Below are 13774 nucleotides of genomic sequence, written 5' to 3'. Positions count from 1 at the left end.
GTCCAGGCACTGACCAGGGGGTCTCCTGTGTCATGTGCACCAGGCAGCAATACATCCTGTATATTGGCTAGTAGCATTGATTACACAGATAGGTGACAACGTCTCTTCACCAGATGCCCCACAGACGTTTCGCTCGTCATTATACAATTCAGCAAAGAAAATGGCATAGCTCACTCTGGTAGTTGAGCCCTGAGTTTTAGATTACTGTACGGCCCCTTTCATTTTGCCCATTTACCACCTACCTTCAGAGATTGTATCTGGTCGTAAACGTCATCCTTGTCTCTCTCCAGTATATTCATGTCACTCTTGTCAGAGAGATCACACGCCTGTATCTAAAATATAATCATGTTGCAGAAAACTTAAGGTCAGATTTTTCAATTATAGTCTCCTTTCCCATAATCCACGGCACCATTTAACACTTTAACGCAGGACCTGCACATTTAGATTACACATTCAGAAGCGGCTGATGTATGTATATGTGTTTTCCTGGAATTATTCACTCTCACAGACAATATAATAATAGTAGAGTGATGTTATACCTTCTAAATTATTGGTTCTGCAACTTACATCTATTCTGTCTACCACATTCATAAGCAGATCACACAGGTTGGACCTGGTGTTGTAGTTCTCCACAACAATAATTTTAGTGTTACAAACAAAACTCCACTTTTTCTTTGCACCAGCTTTGTTACATCTCTCTGACTAAGTGTTTCTCTTCTGGAGGGTGTCGGAATTACATAGCCTTCCACCAAACTACATGGCTCCATTTGTATGTCCTGTACCTATAAACTATATGTTCTGTATCTATATATGTCCTGTTCCTATGTATGTCCTGTACCTACAGTATATACTGTATGTCCTTTTCCTATGTATGTCCACATTATGTCAACTCTCCTCCCACCTCTCATCTAACTAGCTCTTTACCAACATACAGTCCAGTTTCCATCACCACCACTTCACTGAAACTGCCCTAACCAAAATTACTAACGACTTAATTACCGCCAAAGCTAACAGATAATATTCTATACTCCTCATTCTAGACCTGTCCTCTGCCTTCGACACAGTGGACCACTTACTTCTCGCACAGATTCTCTCTTCCTTTAGCATCAAAGACCTTGCCCTCTTCTGGATATCTCATACCTCACTAATCGCACAAATCGTGTCTCCCATTCCCATACTACCTCCTCATTCCACCCTCTCTCTCTGTCTGTGTCCATCGAGGCTCTATCCTGGGACTCCTACTCATCTCCAGCTATACCTTTGGCCTAGGACAACTCAAACTCCAATGGCTTCCAGTACCATCTGTATGCTGATGACACTCGTTTCTACCTCTGTGGCCCAGATGTCACCTATCTGATGTGCAGAATCCCAGAGTGTCTATCAGTCATATCCTCCTTCTTCTCATCACGCTTTCTAAAACTCAATGTAGACAAAACCGAACTCATCATCTTTCCTCCATCTCACATACCTCCCTTACCTGACCTATCAGAATAAATTACATCATGATTTCCTCTGCCTCGGAGTAACCCTCGACTCTGCTCTGTCCTTCAAATCACACATTCAAGACCTCACCACCTCCTGCCGTCCTTTTCTCAACCCTGAATCTACTAAAATGTTAGTATATGCCCTCATCATCTCCCACCTCAACTACTGTAATATCCTCCTCTGTGGCCTCCCAACCAACACTCTTGCACCTCTCCAGTCCAAGCTTAACTCTACAGCCCAACTAATCCCCTTCTCTCTCCTCCCTACTCCTCCACCTCTCGCTTCATTGGCTTCAAATTTCCCAACGGACACAGTTTAAACTACGAACACTGATCTACAAGGCCATCCATAATCTTTCTCCTCCGTATATCTCCGAACTTATCTCCAGATATCTTCCCACAGGTAATTCTCATAAGACTTTCTCCTCTCCTCCACTCTCGTACGTTCCTCACCCAATCACCTCCAAGACTTCTCCTGAGCATCCCCCATCCTAAACTTCAGAAAGAACTTGAAAACCCATCTCTTCAAGAAAATGTACAGCCTGCAATGACCACGCTGACACTTCAACACCACCAGAGCTGCTGCAACCACTCAACCTAATGTCTCCTTCCCCGTTACCTGTAGACTATAAACCCCCAAATGCAGGGCCATCTCCCTTCTGTACCTGACTGTAATTATTTGTTTGTTCACTGTAATTTATATCTGTATTTTGTATATAAGCCCTTTTCATGTACAGCATCATGGATTCAATGGTGCTCTAAAAATAAATAATAATATCCTATACCTATTTACTGTATGTCCTGTACGTATGTATTTCCTGTTCCTATGTACTGTATGTCTTGCATCTATAAACACTTGCATTTCATTTTTATTATGCTCAAAACAGGTATAATTTAATATATTCATTGTATATATATATATATATATATATATATATATATATATATATATATATAAAAAAAATGTATTAATTACCGTATTTTTCGGACCATAAGACGCACTTTTTTCCTCTAAAATTTTGGAGGAAAATGGGGGGTGCGTCTTATAGTCCGAATGTTGGGGGGGTGTATATTTATGTGTGGTGTGCTGGTAGAGGTATCGGTGAAGGAGTGGGGCACAGGAGGCAGCAGCCGCCCTCTGCAGCCTACACTGTCCCCGCTGCTAAAGAAAATGAATATTCCAATGAACTCGTCTCACCTCATGCACGTCACTGACAGCGTGGGAAAATTCTCCTGCACTCAGCGCTTCAGCGTGGGAGAATTCTCACGCTGAAGAGCTGAGTGCAGGAGAATTTTCCAACGCTGTCAGTGACGTGCATGAGGTGAACTGAGTTCATTGGACATGAGCTCGGCTCATGCACGTCACTGACAGCGTGGGAGAATTCTCCTGCCCTCAGCGCTTCAGCGTGAGAATTTTCCCACGCTGTCAGTGACGTGCATGAGGTGTGCCGAGTTCATTGGACATGAACTCGGCTCATCTGGATGCCGTCACAGAGAGACGCTGAGGAGCGCAAGCAAGCCTGCGCTTCTCAGTGTCTGCGGGATGACAGGCTGGATGGCAGCTTTCTGCTGCGGTCCAGCCTGTCATCTCGATGTAGCAGAGCTGAAGCTGTCGTGGGAACCATGGAAAGGCAAGTATTATGTTGCTTTATTATTTTTCTTTTATTGCAGGGGATCGTTGGCTTCAGCTGGAATGGGCGTGATTGTAAGTATGGTTTAATTTAGAACAATAAAGAATTGTGTCTTTATTTCAATTAAAGGACTTTATTCTGGGTGTTTGTGTTTTTTTTTAACTTTGACTACGGGGTTAGTAATGGGGGTGTCTTATAGACGACTCTCCATTACTAACCTGGGCTTGATGTCAGCTGGCATTATAAGCTGACATCAACCCCAGCCCTATTACCCCACTGCCACCGCTACAGGGCAGTGGGAAGAGCGAGGCTAAGTGCCAGAATTGGCGCATCCTATGGATGCGCCATTTCTGGGGCGGCTGACGGCTGGTGTTTCTAGCCTGGGAGGGGGCCAATATTCATGGCACCCTTCTTGAGCTATTAATATCAGCCCCCAGCTGTCTGCCTAGCCTTTGCTAGCTATTAAAATAGGGGGGACCCCACGTCATTTTTTTTGGGGGGTCCCCCATTTTAATAGCTAGTAAAGGCTAGGCATTCAGCTGGGGCTGATATTAGTAGCCTGGGAAGCTCCGTGGGTATTACCCCCTTCCCAGGCTTCAAACATCTGCCCCAGCCGTCTGCTTAACCTCCGCTAGAGCCTAAAATTACGGGGAACCCCACGCCAATTTTTTTTTAAATAAATCCTTTATTTTAACACTAAATGACAAGTACAGTAACCAACACTATCACTGTACTTATTATATATGTGACTGACATGTTTCTATCTATCTAATCTATGTGTGATGCTCTATTCCTTCCATTCTAAATTGTCGGGTACCCTGCTGAATTGCCGGCCGGCTTTTTTAAAGAGACGGTGCATGAAAACAATAATATTTTTTTTAATAAATCCTTTACACTAAATGGCAAGTACAGTAATCAACACTGTCACTGTACTTCTTATATGTGTGACTGACATGTTTCTATCTATCTAATCTATGTGTGATTCTCTATTCCTTCCATTCTAAATTGTCGGGTACCGCTGCTGAATTGCCGGCCGGCTTTTTTAAAGAGACAGTGCATGAAAACACTAATATATTTTTTTAATAAATCCTTTACACTAAATGACAAGTACAGTAAGCAACAATGTCACTGTACTTCTTATATATGTGACTGACATGTTTCTATCTATCTAATCTATGTGTGATGCTCTATTCCTTCCATTCTAAATTGTCGGGTACCGCTGCTGAATTGCCGGCCGGCTTTTTTAAAGAGACAGTGCATGAAAACACTAATATATTTTTTTAATAAATCCTTTACACTAAATGACAAGTACAGTAATCAACACTGTCACTGTACTTCTTATATATGTGACTGACATGTTTCTATCTATCTAATCTATGTGTGAAGCTCTATTCTTTCGGTTCTAAATTGTCGGGTACCGGTGTATGCCGCTGCTGAATTGCCGGCTTTTCATGTTTCACTGTGAGCACAGTTCCCATCGATTTGGGCAATCACTGTAATGCCACAACCACCATGGCTGTGGCATTACAGTGAGTGGCAGACAATCCCTGCATGATTGGTGCTCTAAATAGCGCCAGACATGCAGGACATGCTTTTGGTGCACGAACAGTTATCGAACATAACCTCGAACAGCCGAATTTTTTGCAAATCGTTCGGGTTCATCGAACAACTCGAACACCGCCCAAAACAGCTCGAATTTGAGATTGGCGAACAGTTCTAGTCTAACACAGCTCATCTCTAACCAGGATGGGGATGGGGACCACATATACCAGGATGGGGGATATTGTCAGAATTGGGGGACATTACCCCTATACCAGTGTCAGCAGAAGACCCCCCCTTTTAAAAGTGCATCATGACCACATTTTTTGCTTAAATTTTTATTTTTTTATTTTCCTCCTCTAAAACCTAGGTGTGTCTTATGGTCCGGTGCGTCTTATAGTACGAAAAATACGGTATATACAATAGGAATAATATATTCATTTATTTAACAAGCAGATGGATTATGTGCTGTAAAAAATGTGTGCACATTACCCATTAATTGGTAATGTCATTGAAAACCCTTTTTGAAATAACCAGATTTTTCAGTAAATTGATGGGAGGTGCCCCAATGTGGAACCTCAACCAGAGTGAAAAACTGCTACAAAAGTTATTTATTGCTGTTGAGGATCTGGCATGTAAGCGCATTACACAGACAGTCCGTTGATTTTAATAAAAACTGTGTAATACCTCATTTCCCCTGTCGAGACGCTGCAGGGAAATTAAACATTTGTAGCCAGATTCCACTAGCAGCCATGGTCCTGCTAACAAGTCATTGCTGAGATACAATTTACAGAAGTATGAGGACATCATACCTGATGTGTGACGCTGTCCACAGAATGTGTGTCTTCAGACTCTTCTGTTAGTACGTATTGTCCGAAATCTCTCTCTTCTAACTGCAGATTTAACATCTCTTTGGCCACCTGAAGAAAGTCTAGCACATGGAGGAAATGGATTTAGCATCTAAACATGGGAACGTGCATGGAAGAACTAGTTATAATTGCTTTTTTTGTATCATGATGCAATAGCCAATAATGGCACAACATTCCAGTACTTGGATCTGCCGTAGTGCCGTTTATTAGAACAGATCCAAGTATAGGTGCCATAATAAAATACGCTCTCCAAAACCAGTCTATGGCTGCTTTTATATGGCCATGATACTTGTGCAGCACCCAGACCCCACAGCCTAAGCTGATCTATTCACTTTCCATAAGGCAACTTCTCCACATCTCCTCTGCACCAGATTGAAGACATCTCCTCCAATATCTATGGATACGATTGACATATGCGCTGGGAGATTTTCCGATTGCATACCCCAAGTAAAGTCTCGAAACCTAATGTGACACAGCCTAAAACTAATCAAAGTGAAGATTCAATGGTGAATCAACAATGTCCAGTACAAATGCATAAGAATAGTACTAAGTATGTAATAAAATGGAAAGGAAATCTAATGTGGGTGCCTGTGCACATGTAATATCTGCAGGAGATCCAGGCTGAGCAACACTGGTCACCAGAGGGTTTTGTGCAACGTCTGGAGAAAGTTGATGGGGCTTCAGTTTTGCATCAGGTGGATGTTTGGGTAATCTGAGCTTCACATGGTTGTCCAGTATTAGAAAAAAGGGTCTAGATACATTGTAAATCCTGCATATTGGAGGTGTCACCAATTTTAAATGGAGAAAAAACAGATATATAAGAGACATTTATATTCAGTCATAAGCACTAGAACAGCTATGTTCCACCATGAGCACCAATCCGGGCAACTGCCCCATCCCCCGCTTTCTTATACGAACACATCTGTGTCAGTGTAAGAAAGCAGTTCACCATTATCAGCGATGTGTAAGCGTGCTGGGGCAGGTGGCTCCATCTTCAGCTGCTTTTCCCTCTGTCAGTCTAAGGGCTCATGCAGACGACCATAATAAATCAGATGAATGCTATGTGTCATTTTGACAGATAACACTCATCCCCACGTTATTCTATTATGGGACTGTGCACATGTCTGATTTTTCCCCTTGAACAGGGCCGGTCTGGAGAAAAAAAATCACAGTATTTCAGTGTTTGATCGGATATTTCTTTCGCACTCAGCCATGCAAGTCAATGAGTGCATGGGACGCATCGGTCTGGATTAGGATGACATCTAAGTACAGTCCGATTTCTGCGGACTGAAAGAATGGAGAAGACGGAGAATTTTTTTCTCCAACTTCTCCATATCAGAGAAAATGGGAACACACTCTGATCAAAGTGTGATTTAATCAGCCTGAATCTCTCGTATGACAGCAGAATACACGGTCCGGTCACCCTGGCCTAAGGGTGAATTTTATAGAACTTAAAAAATCAGTTGCAAAAATTGTCATGTGGCTTTGTGCTTCCGGTTTCACAAGAAAAAGCATTAAATCAGCAGCAATGCTGAGGTAAAGTCTATGTGTAAGACATGCACATGTTAAGGTGCATTTGTCCTTTGTATAAATCTTCCGCCAGATGGAATACATCCTGAAAAAAGTTTGCAAGGGAGTGGTACTGCTCAACTAAATATCACAGGGCTCCCATTGTTGGTGTCTTATCCCCGAATGACTCCTCAATGGCTGTCTTCCAAGGTCCTTGTATCACTCTTCCCTGTGTGTGTCGGTGTGACGCGCTGTCTGCCCCCCATCTTTAGCTGCCACATGCAGCATCTGGTGGCACATAGTGGGTCACAGTGCTGGGAGCAGGAGCTCCTGAGTTGGTGGCACATCTGGGTGCCATAGCAGTGGTGCTGAGAAGCTCACCATCACCAGGATTGCTCCTTACAGAGAGACGTTCCTCTGATGTGGTGGAGAATGCAGTCGCACAGCGTGGTGAGACACTACATCACATTTAGCAGGAGAGCAGATAAATACAGGGTGGTCTCAGAGTGCACCGTGAAGGATTGCCTGGAGGCCTCCTTCCTGTCAAGTCTAGCTGTGTCCCAAGTCCACCTTATCTGCAAAGCCCCTTTAGTATGGGAAGCTTTGTTTTGATTGCAAAGTTTTACTTTCTTTAGCTTTCTGAAATATAACTGACTTTGTCAGGAAGCACAGGGCGGGCTGACGAGAAGTTTAGAGCTGTGGAGGTAGACGTACAGAATTGTGCAACCTGTCACTAATGTAGAGAATGATTTCCCCTGCCATATATCAACCGTGGATAGTGTCTGCCAGGCTGTAATGTTGTGGCATGTGAGCTCACACAATGATGCAATCATGCAGTAGTTCAATACAGTACATTACAATATGCATACATTGTCCATGCTACATCTATGGCCACAGTCAGGATGGATGCCAAGGGACCCAATGTGAAGGAATGTATACCACATTTCTTTCCAGTAGTTATACTGTAGAGGAAAATGCAATCTGCTGCACTTTCCTATATGGTTAAGGAAATTTGTCATTAAGATCAACCTTCCTAAGCCGTCTATATGAGCATGTAGGTCATTAGGACATTGGAGGCTGAATAAAATCATAACTTGATATCTCCGATCCGATATCTTATCCCAGAGATATGAACATTTTTATTATATGTAAATTAGATGTTACGATTTATGGGCCGGACACTGCTCTGCATGAGAATCTGCCTCCACGGCTTATTATAAATGAAAAGGGTCGTTACCAGTGTGAGACATGTAGATCAGCAGAGCAGATTGTCAGTTATTACATGTCTCACACTGGTAACTCCCCCTTTCATATAAAATAAGCTCTGGAGGCAGAATCTCAGGGAGATCAATGTCCGGCCCATAGATCTTAACAGCTCACTTACACATAAGAAGAACGTGGATCTTTCCGGAATAAGACATTGGATTGTAGATATCAAGTTATCATTATATTCAGCTTCCTATGACCTTCATGTCCATATAGACGGTTTAGAAAGGTTGATCCTACTGACAGATTCCCTTTAAAGAAATGGCATGCCAACATATAACAGACAGACAGAGGGCAAAAGAACAACCTTATGGCTTCCGTCTGGTGAATTGGTCGCCTATGGGAAAAGCTCCTGACGTATAATGCAGTCTAAGTGCACAGAAGCAGTGTGCACTTAGCCTTAGCGCCAGCTGCATCTTCTGTCTTTGCTTGCTTCAGTATTGCAGATTTGCGCCTGCTTTTGGATACTAGCCTGTTAGGACGACTAATTACCCTGATATTATCTACAGCTCGCTGTATTCTCTTTCTACATACAATACAATCAACTACCTCCAAAACACACTGTGTCATTGTCATCCAAGTTCATGTGGCTTCTCATCAACTGCTTCTCTTCCTCTGTCAGGCTAATACCTAAATACCTCAGAGCCTATGGAGAAAAAGAGATGAAGTGCGTGTTTAGTAAAAAGAGGCTAAAAATTATAAGGACATATGAAATTTGTCCTTGTGTACAAGTCTGAGAATGGAGATCATGATGTGAATGGTGGACATCTCTTTAGAGCGCTGAGCAAGATCATTATCATTAAAGGGGTTGTCCAATGAAAACAAGGGGATGGGTGATAACTTACTGAATGGTGGGGGTCTGATCGACGGGACCTGCAATGGTCGGCAGAACAGGGAAATTTTATTAATGACGGGAAACTTTTATCCCTGCCACAAAATGGAGCAGCAGGTCGGATGCCCGACCACCATGCCGTTCATTCTCTACGGGGCTGCAGGAAAACGCTGAGCGCAGAGCTTTCCAACTCTATAGGGAATAGAAGGAGCGGAGGTCGGGCATGTGCATGGTCGCTCATTTCTAAAGTGCCTCATTCGGCTGATTGGTGTGGGTCCCAGCAGTTTGACCACTACCAATCAACAGGTTATCACCCTTCTAGATAGGTGATAACTTGTTTTAACCAGACTACACCTTTTACTTCTGGGCACTTTATAGTGGTGGCTGCATGTTTTCTTTTAAAGGGGCTATCCAAGTAGTTCTATAAACAGCTAGGGATGTTACAAAAAATAAAAAGTTAGACTAGTCACCTATTCTTTTCACTGATCATCTAGTGCAGACCTTCCAGTGATAGTTTCATTTATTATTTACATGCAGCAGGCATGTGACCGCTGCAGCCAATCAGTGGCATATTACTGACTTAATGGCTCGCATTCCTGAATGGTGATACCAGTAGTACAGCACAGAATTTCTTTGGACACTTCTGCAGACACATAGCAGCACATATGCTACTGTGTCCGGTCATCCATATGTCGGGAAGTTTGACCCATTCATTAGTTATAATTATTACTCTCTCCCCATCACCATGGAAATAAAGGAGGCTATCAATCATGGCTAGTGGGTGGTGGAAAGATTCTAGTTGACGTTCTTTGAAAATCACAGTAAATATTCCCACCACGTAAGGCCGTCCAACAAGAAAGCTGTAAATCACTCTCTTACCATCTCTAGTTTTTCTACTTGGAGTCGGACATCACAGTTCAGAGAAATCAACTTTTTCCGGTTGTGTCCCTGATGAGGAACTGGAAAAAAAAAGGGGTGTGCATTACTTACTGACATGACATGGTGACCTCAATAAAGGAACAGAAAGAAACCAGGTTACAGTTCGCTGGACAAATTATTTAACCCTTTAAAGATCAGACAATATTTAGTTTTGGGAGTTTTGTTTTTTCCTCCCCTTCTTCCAAGAGCCAAATTTTTTTTGATTTTTCCATTGACATGAGATTTTTTTTTAGCAGACGAGTTGATGTTTTGAATGACACCATCCATTTTTTAATATTCGATGCATTGGGAAAAAAAATCCAAGTGAAGTGAAATTGTGAAAAAAGATTTTTTGGGTGGTTTGTTTTTACAATGTTATTTTTGTGGTAAAAATGACTCTGAATCGTGATTCTCCAGGTCAGTACAATTGTGATAGCAAACTTGTATAGGTTTTTTTTTTTTTCATTTAAGTGGGGAAAACAAAAATCTGAAGTTGTAAAAACAACGTTTTGGTTTCTTTCAACATTTTTCGAGACTCGTAACATTTTCCTTTTTTCCATCGGCTGAGCTGTGTGAGGGCTTATTTGCTTTTATCTCATTTTTTAGGGATAGCAAAATAATCTGATTTATCCAGCGTAGGGAAATAAAACCATGTTTATTATAACTGCATTAAAAAAAATTCACGATGCATCCCATGAAATAATCAGAAGACTGCTGACAGGTTTCAAGACCTGTACGCATTCTTACTCATTTTTCTTTTCTTTTCTTACTTTTTTACAGAGATAAGGAAGAAAAAGTAGATCTGTTGTTGATATTTTTTTTTCTCGTTATGGTGTTTACCAGGTTAAATAATTTTATATTTTATTAGATCGGACTTTTGTGAATGCAGCAATACCATATACATTTATTTTTTATTTTAGTTAATTTCTGAAGGGGAGAAAAGTGTTTTTTTAAATATTTTTTAAAAACTTTTTTTTTTCATATTTCACTTTAGTTTTTTTGGTCCCCTTATGGGACCTGAACCTGCGATTGCTCAATCGCTTGCCTTATACTATATGCTGCGGTATTGCAGCATATAGTACAATTCTTGGTTTCCAATGGAGCTAAGTCTGTGGATGAGCTTCACAGGAGTACCACGATGGCAGTGACAGGAGTCTTCAACAGGCTCCTGGCTGCCAAAGTAACCCATCAGGGACCAATTGGAGCTGGTGCACGCTCCATTGAAAAGATAATATCAGAGATTAACAGCAGCACATAAATGAGTAACAGCAGCCATAGGAGCTCAGCTCCAGCCACGGCTTATGAGCTCTCTCCAAACACAGAAATTCCTGCAATGAAGTACATGTATGTGATTTTGTGTGAAAGGGTTAAAGGAGTTGTTCAAAGGTTATGTCTAGAACAGCATTTAGGGATGAGCTACAACATCATACCAAGGAGAGATGTGGTGCTGATTCTGGAGGAAAATATAAAAATATTTTTAGTTGAAATCTATGGCTTGCTATAGTTACTTAGAGAATGCTCGACCAACTCATCTTGTTTTTTTCAGACCCCTCAGCCACAAAACTGCTGGAGGAGCTTATTTTAGGAACTATCTTTATCTTTTCAGAATCAAGGCGCACATCGTTTATATGGCTCATAAAGCCAATATTATGCTGTGTATTTTGTAAAGAGTAGAAGTAAAATTAAAAAGTGTCACATCATAATAGTGAGATTACCTGACGGAGACTCATCTGACTCACTCCCGTGTAAGGGGGCTACTGTGTGCTGCTCTTTAATACAGCCACTTTGACTCTGCTCAGAGAGAAAGGAGGAGAAATTAATTACAAAAAAAGGAATAAAAAACAAACAAACATAAAAAAGTCATATAAAATATAAATGCGCCTGAGATTCTTTTATTATAATATTCAGGATTATGAAAATATTAATGGCAAAAATCATACAAGCAGGAGACCAGGAGTGGTATTCTTACAACTCCAACATGTGCTGGCAAACAGTTTTCCAAGAGTTCACAATAGCAAATAGCATTATGGTAGTAGGGAGATATATTAAGGCCATTTTAAATGAGACGATAATTGGCAAATGTTTGTAGGAACGCACTTTCCCAATTATCGGCTGGTGCAAACATGCCAAAAAGCAAAACTCTCATTTGTGAGGTAATGGGATTTTTAATTCTTACAAATCATTGCTATTGGCAGCTTGTTGTCCTGTGTAATCAGCTGATGTGCTGCCGATAGTTGAAACCAGAAGTTTACATACACTATATAAAAAGACACATATTCATGTTTTTCTCAATATCTGACATGAAATCAGAATAAACCTTTCCCGTTTTAGGTTAATTAGCATTACCATAATTTTTAATATTTGCCAAATGACAGAATAATGAGCGAGAGAGAATGTTTTAAGGCATTTTTATTACTTCCTGCAAAGTCAAGAGTTTCATTAGTATTTGGTACCATTGCCCTTAAACTGAATGACTTGGGTCAAACGTTTGGTATATCCTTCCACAAGCTTCTCACAATAGTTGGTCAGAATTTGGGCCCATTCCTCCTGATAAAACTGGTGTAACTGATCCAGGTTTGTAGGTCGCCTTGCTCGCCCCGGCCTTTTCAGCTTTGCCCATACATTTTCAATTGGATTGAGATCAGGGCTTTGTGATGGCCACTCTAAAACATTGACTTTGCTATCCTTAAGCCACTTTTTTTACTATTTTGGCAGCATGCTTCAGGTCATTGTCCATTTGCAAGACCCATTTCCGCCCAAGTTTTAACTTCCTGGCTGATGTCTTGAGATGTTGCTTCAGTATTGCCACATAATCTTCTTTTCTCATGATGCCGTCTATTTTGTGAAGTGCACCAGTCCCTCCTGCAGCAAAACAACCCTACAACATGATGCTGCCACCCCTGAGTTTCACAGTTGGGATGGTGTTTTTAGGCTTACAAGCTTCTCCCTTTTTCCTCCAAAGTAACGGTGGTCATTATGCCCAAAAAGTTCAATTTTAGTTTCGTCAGACCACAGGATATGTCTCCAAAAATTAAGGTCTTTGTTCCTGTGTGCATTTGCAAACATTAATCTGGCTTTTTTATGTTTCTTTTGGAGTAATGGCTTCTTCCTGGCAGAGTGGCCTTTCAGCCCATGTTGATACAGTACTCGTTTCACTGTGGATATTGATACAATCTTACCAGCTTCCGCCATCATCTTCACAAGGTCTTTTGCTTTTGTCCTTGGGTTCATATGCACATGTCGGACCAAAGCAAGTTCATTTCTGGGACACAAAACCAGTCTCCTTCCTGAGCGGTATGATGGCTGGACATTCCCATCTTGTTTGTACTTGTGTATAATTGTTTGTACAGATGAACGATGCACCTTCAGGTATCTTGAAATTGTACCCGAGGATGAGCCAAACTTGTGCAAGTCCACAATTCTCTTCCTGATATCTTGGCTGATTTCTTTAGACTTTCCCATGATGCTACACAAAAAAGCAGTGTGTTTCAGGTGTGCATTAAAATGCATCCACAGGTGTGTTTCTAATTAACTCAGATGTTGTCAGAAGCTTCCAATCACATGACATCATCATATGGGTAGTCCAGAATTATTTAAAGGCATAGTAATCTTAGTGTATGTAAACTTTTGACTTTGCAGTAAGTAATAAAAATGCCTTAAAAAATTCTCTCTCTCTCTCATTATTCTGGCACTTGACAAATCTTAAAAATCATGGTAATCCTAATT

The 13774-nt window shown here is 41.3% G+C and overlaps 1 protein-coding gene across 1 annotated transcript in view; it reads right to left on the bottom strand.

The window, feature by feature from the left end:
* STXBP4 (syntaxin binding protein 4) overlaps window positions 1-13774 on the bottom strand; it is a 91166-nt gene that overhangs the window by 33350 nt on the left and 44042 nt on the right. The window contains exons 6-10 of the mRNA XM_073684181.1: window positions 11764-11839; window positions 10010-10089; window positions 8848-8944; window positions 5467-5585; window positions 243-332 (exon numbers count right to left, since the gene is read on the bottom strand). Of these exons, the coding sequence (XP_073540282.1) occupies window positions 243-332; window positions 5467-5585; window positions 8848-8944; window positions 10010-10089; window positions 11764-11839 (462 nt within the window). The remainder of the gene's footprint in view (window positions 1-242; window positions 333-5466; window positions 5586-8847; window positions 8945-10009; window positions 10090-11763; window positions 11840-13774) is intronic.

Source organism: Phyllobates terribilis, unplaced genomic scaffold, assembly GCF_046119375.1.
Source record: "Phyllobates terribilis strain yellow unplaced genomic scaffold, ASM4611937v1 Scaffold_5__5_contigs__length_657084704, whole genome shotgun sequence".
Taxonomy (NCBI): domain Eukaryota; kingdom Metazoa; phylum Chordata; class Amphibia; order Anura; family Dendrobatidae; genus Phyllobates; species Phyllobates terribilis.
This window is presented reverse-complemented; position numbering and strand designations above follow the sequence as displayed.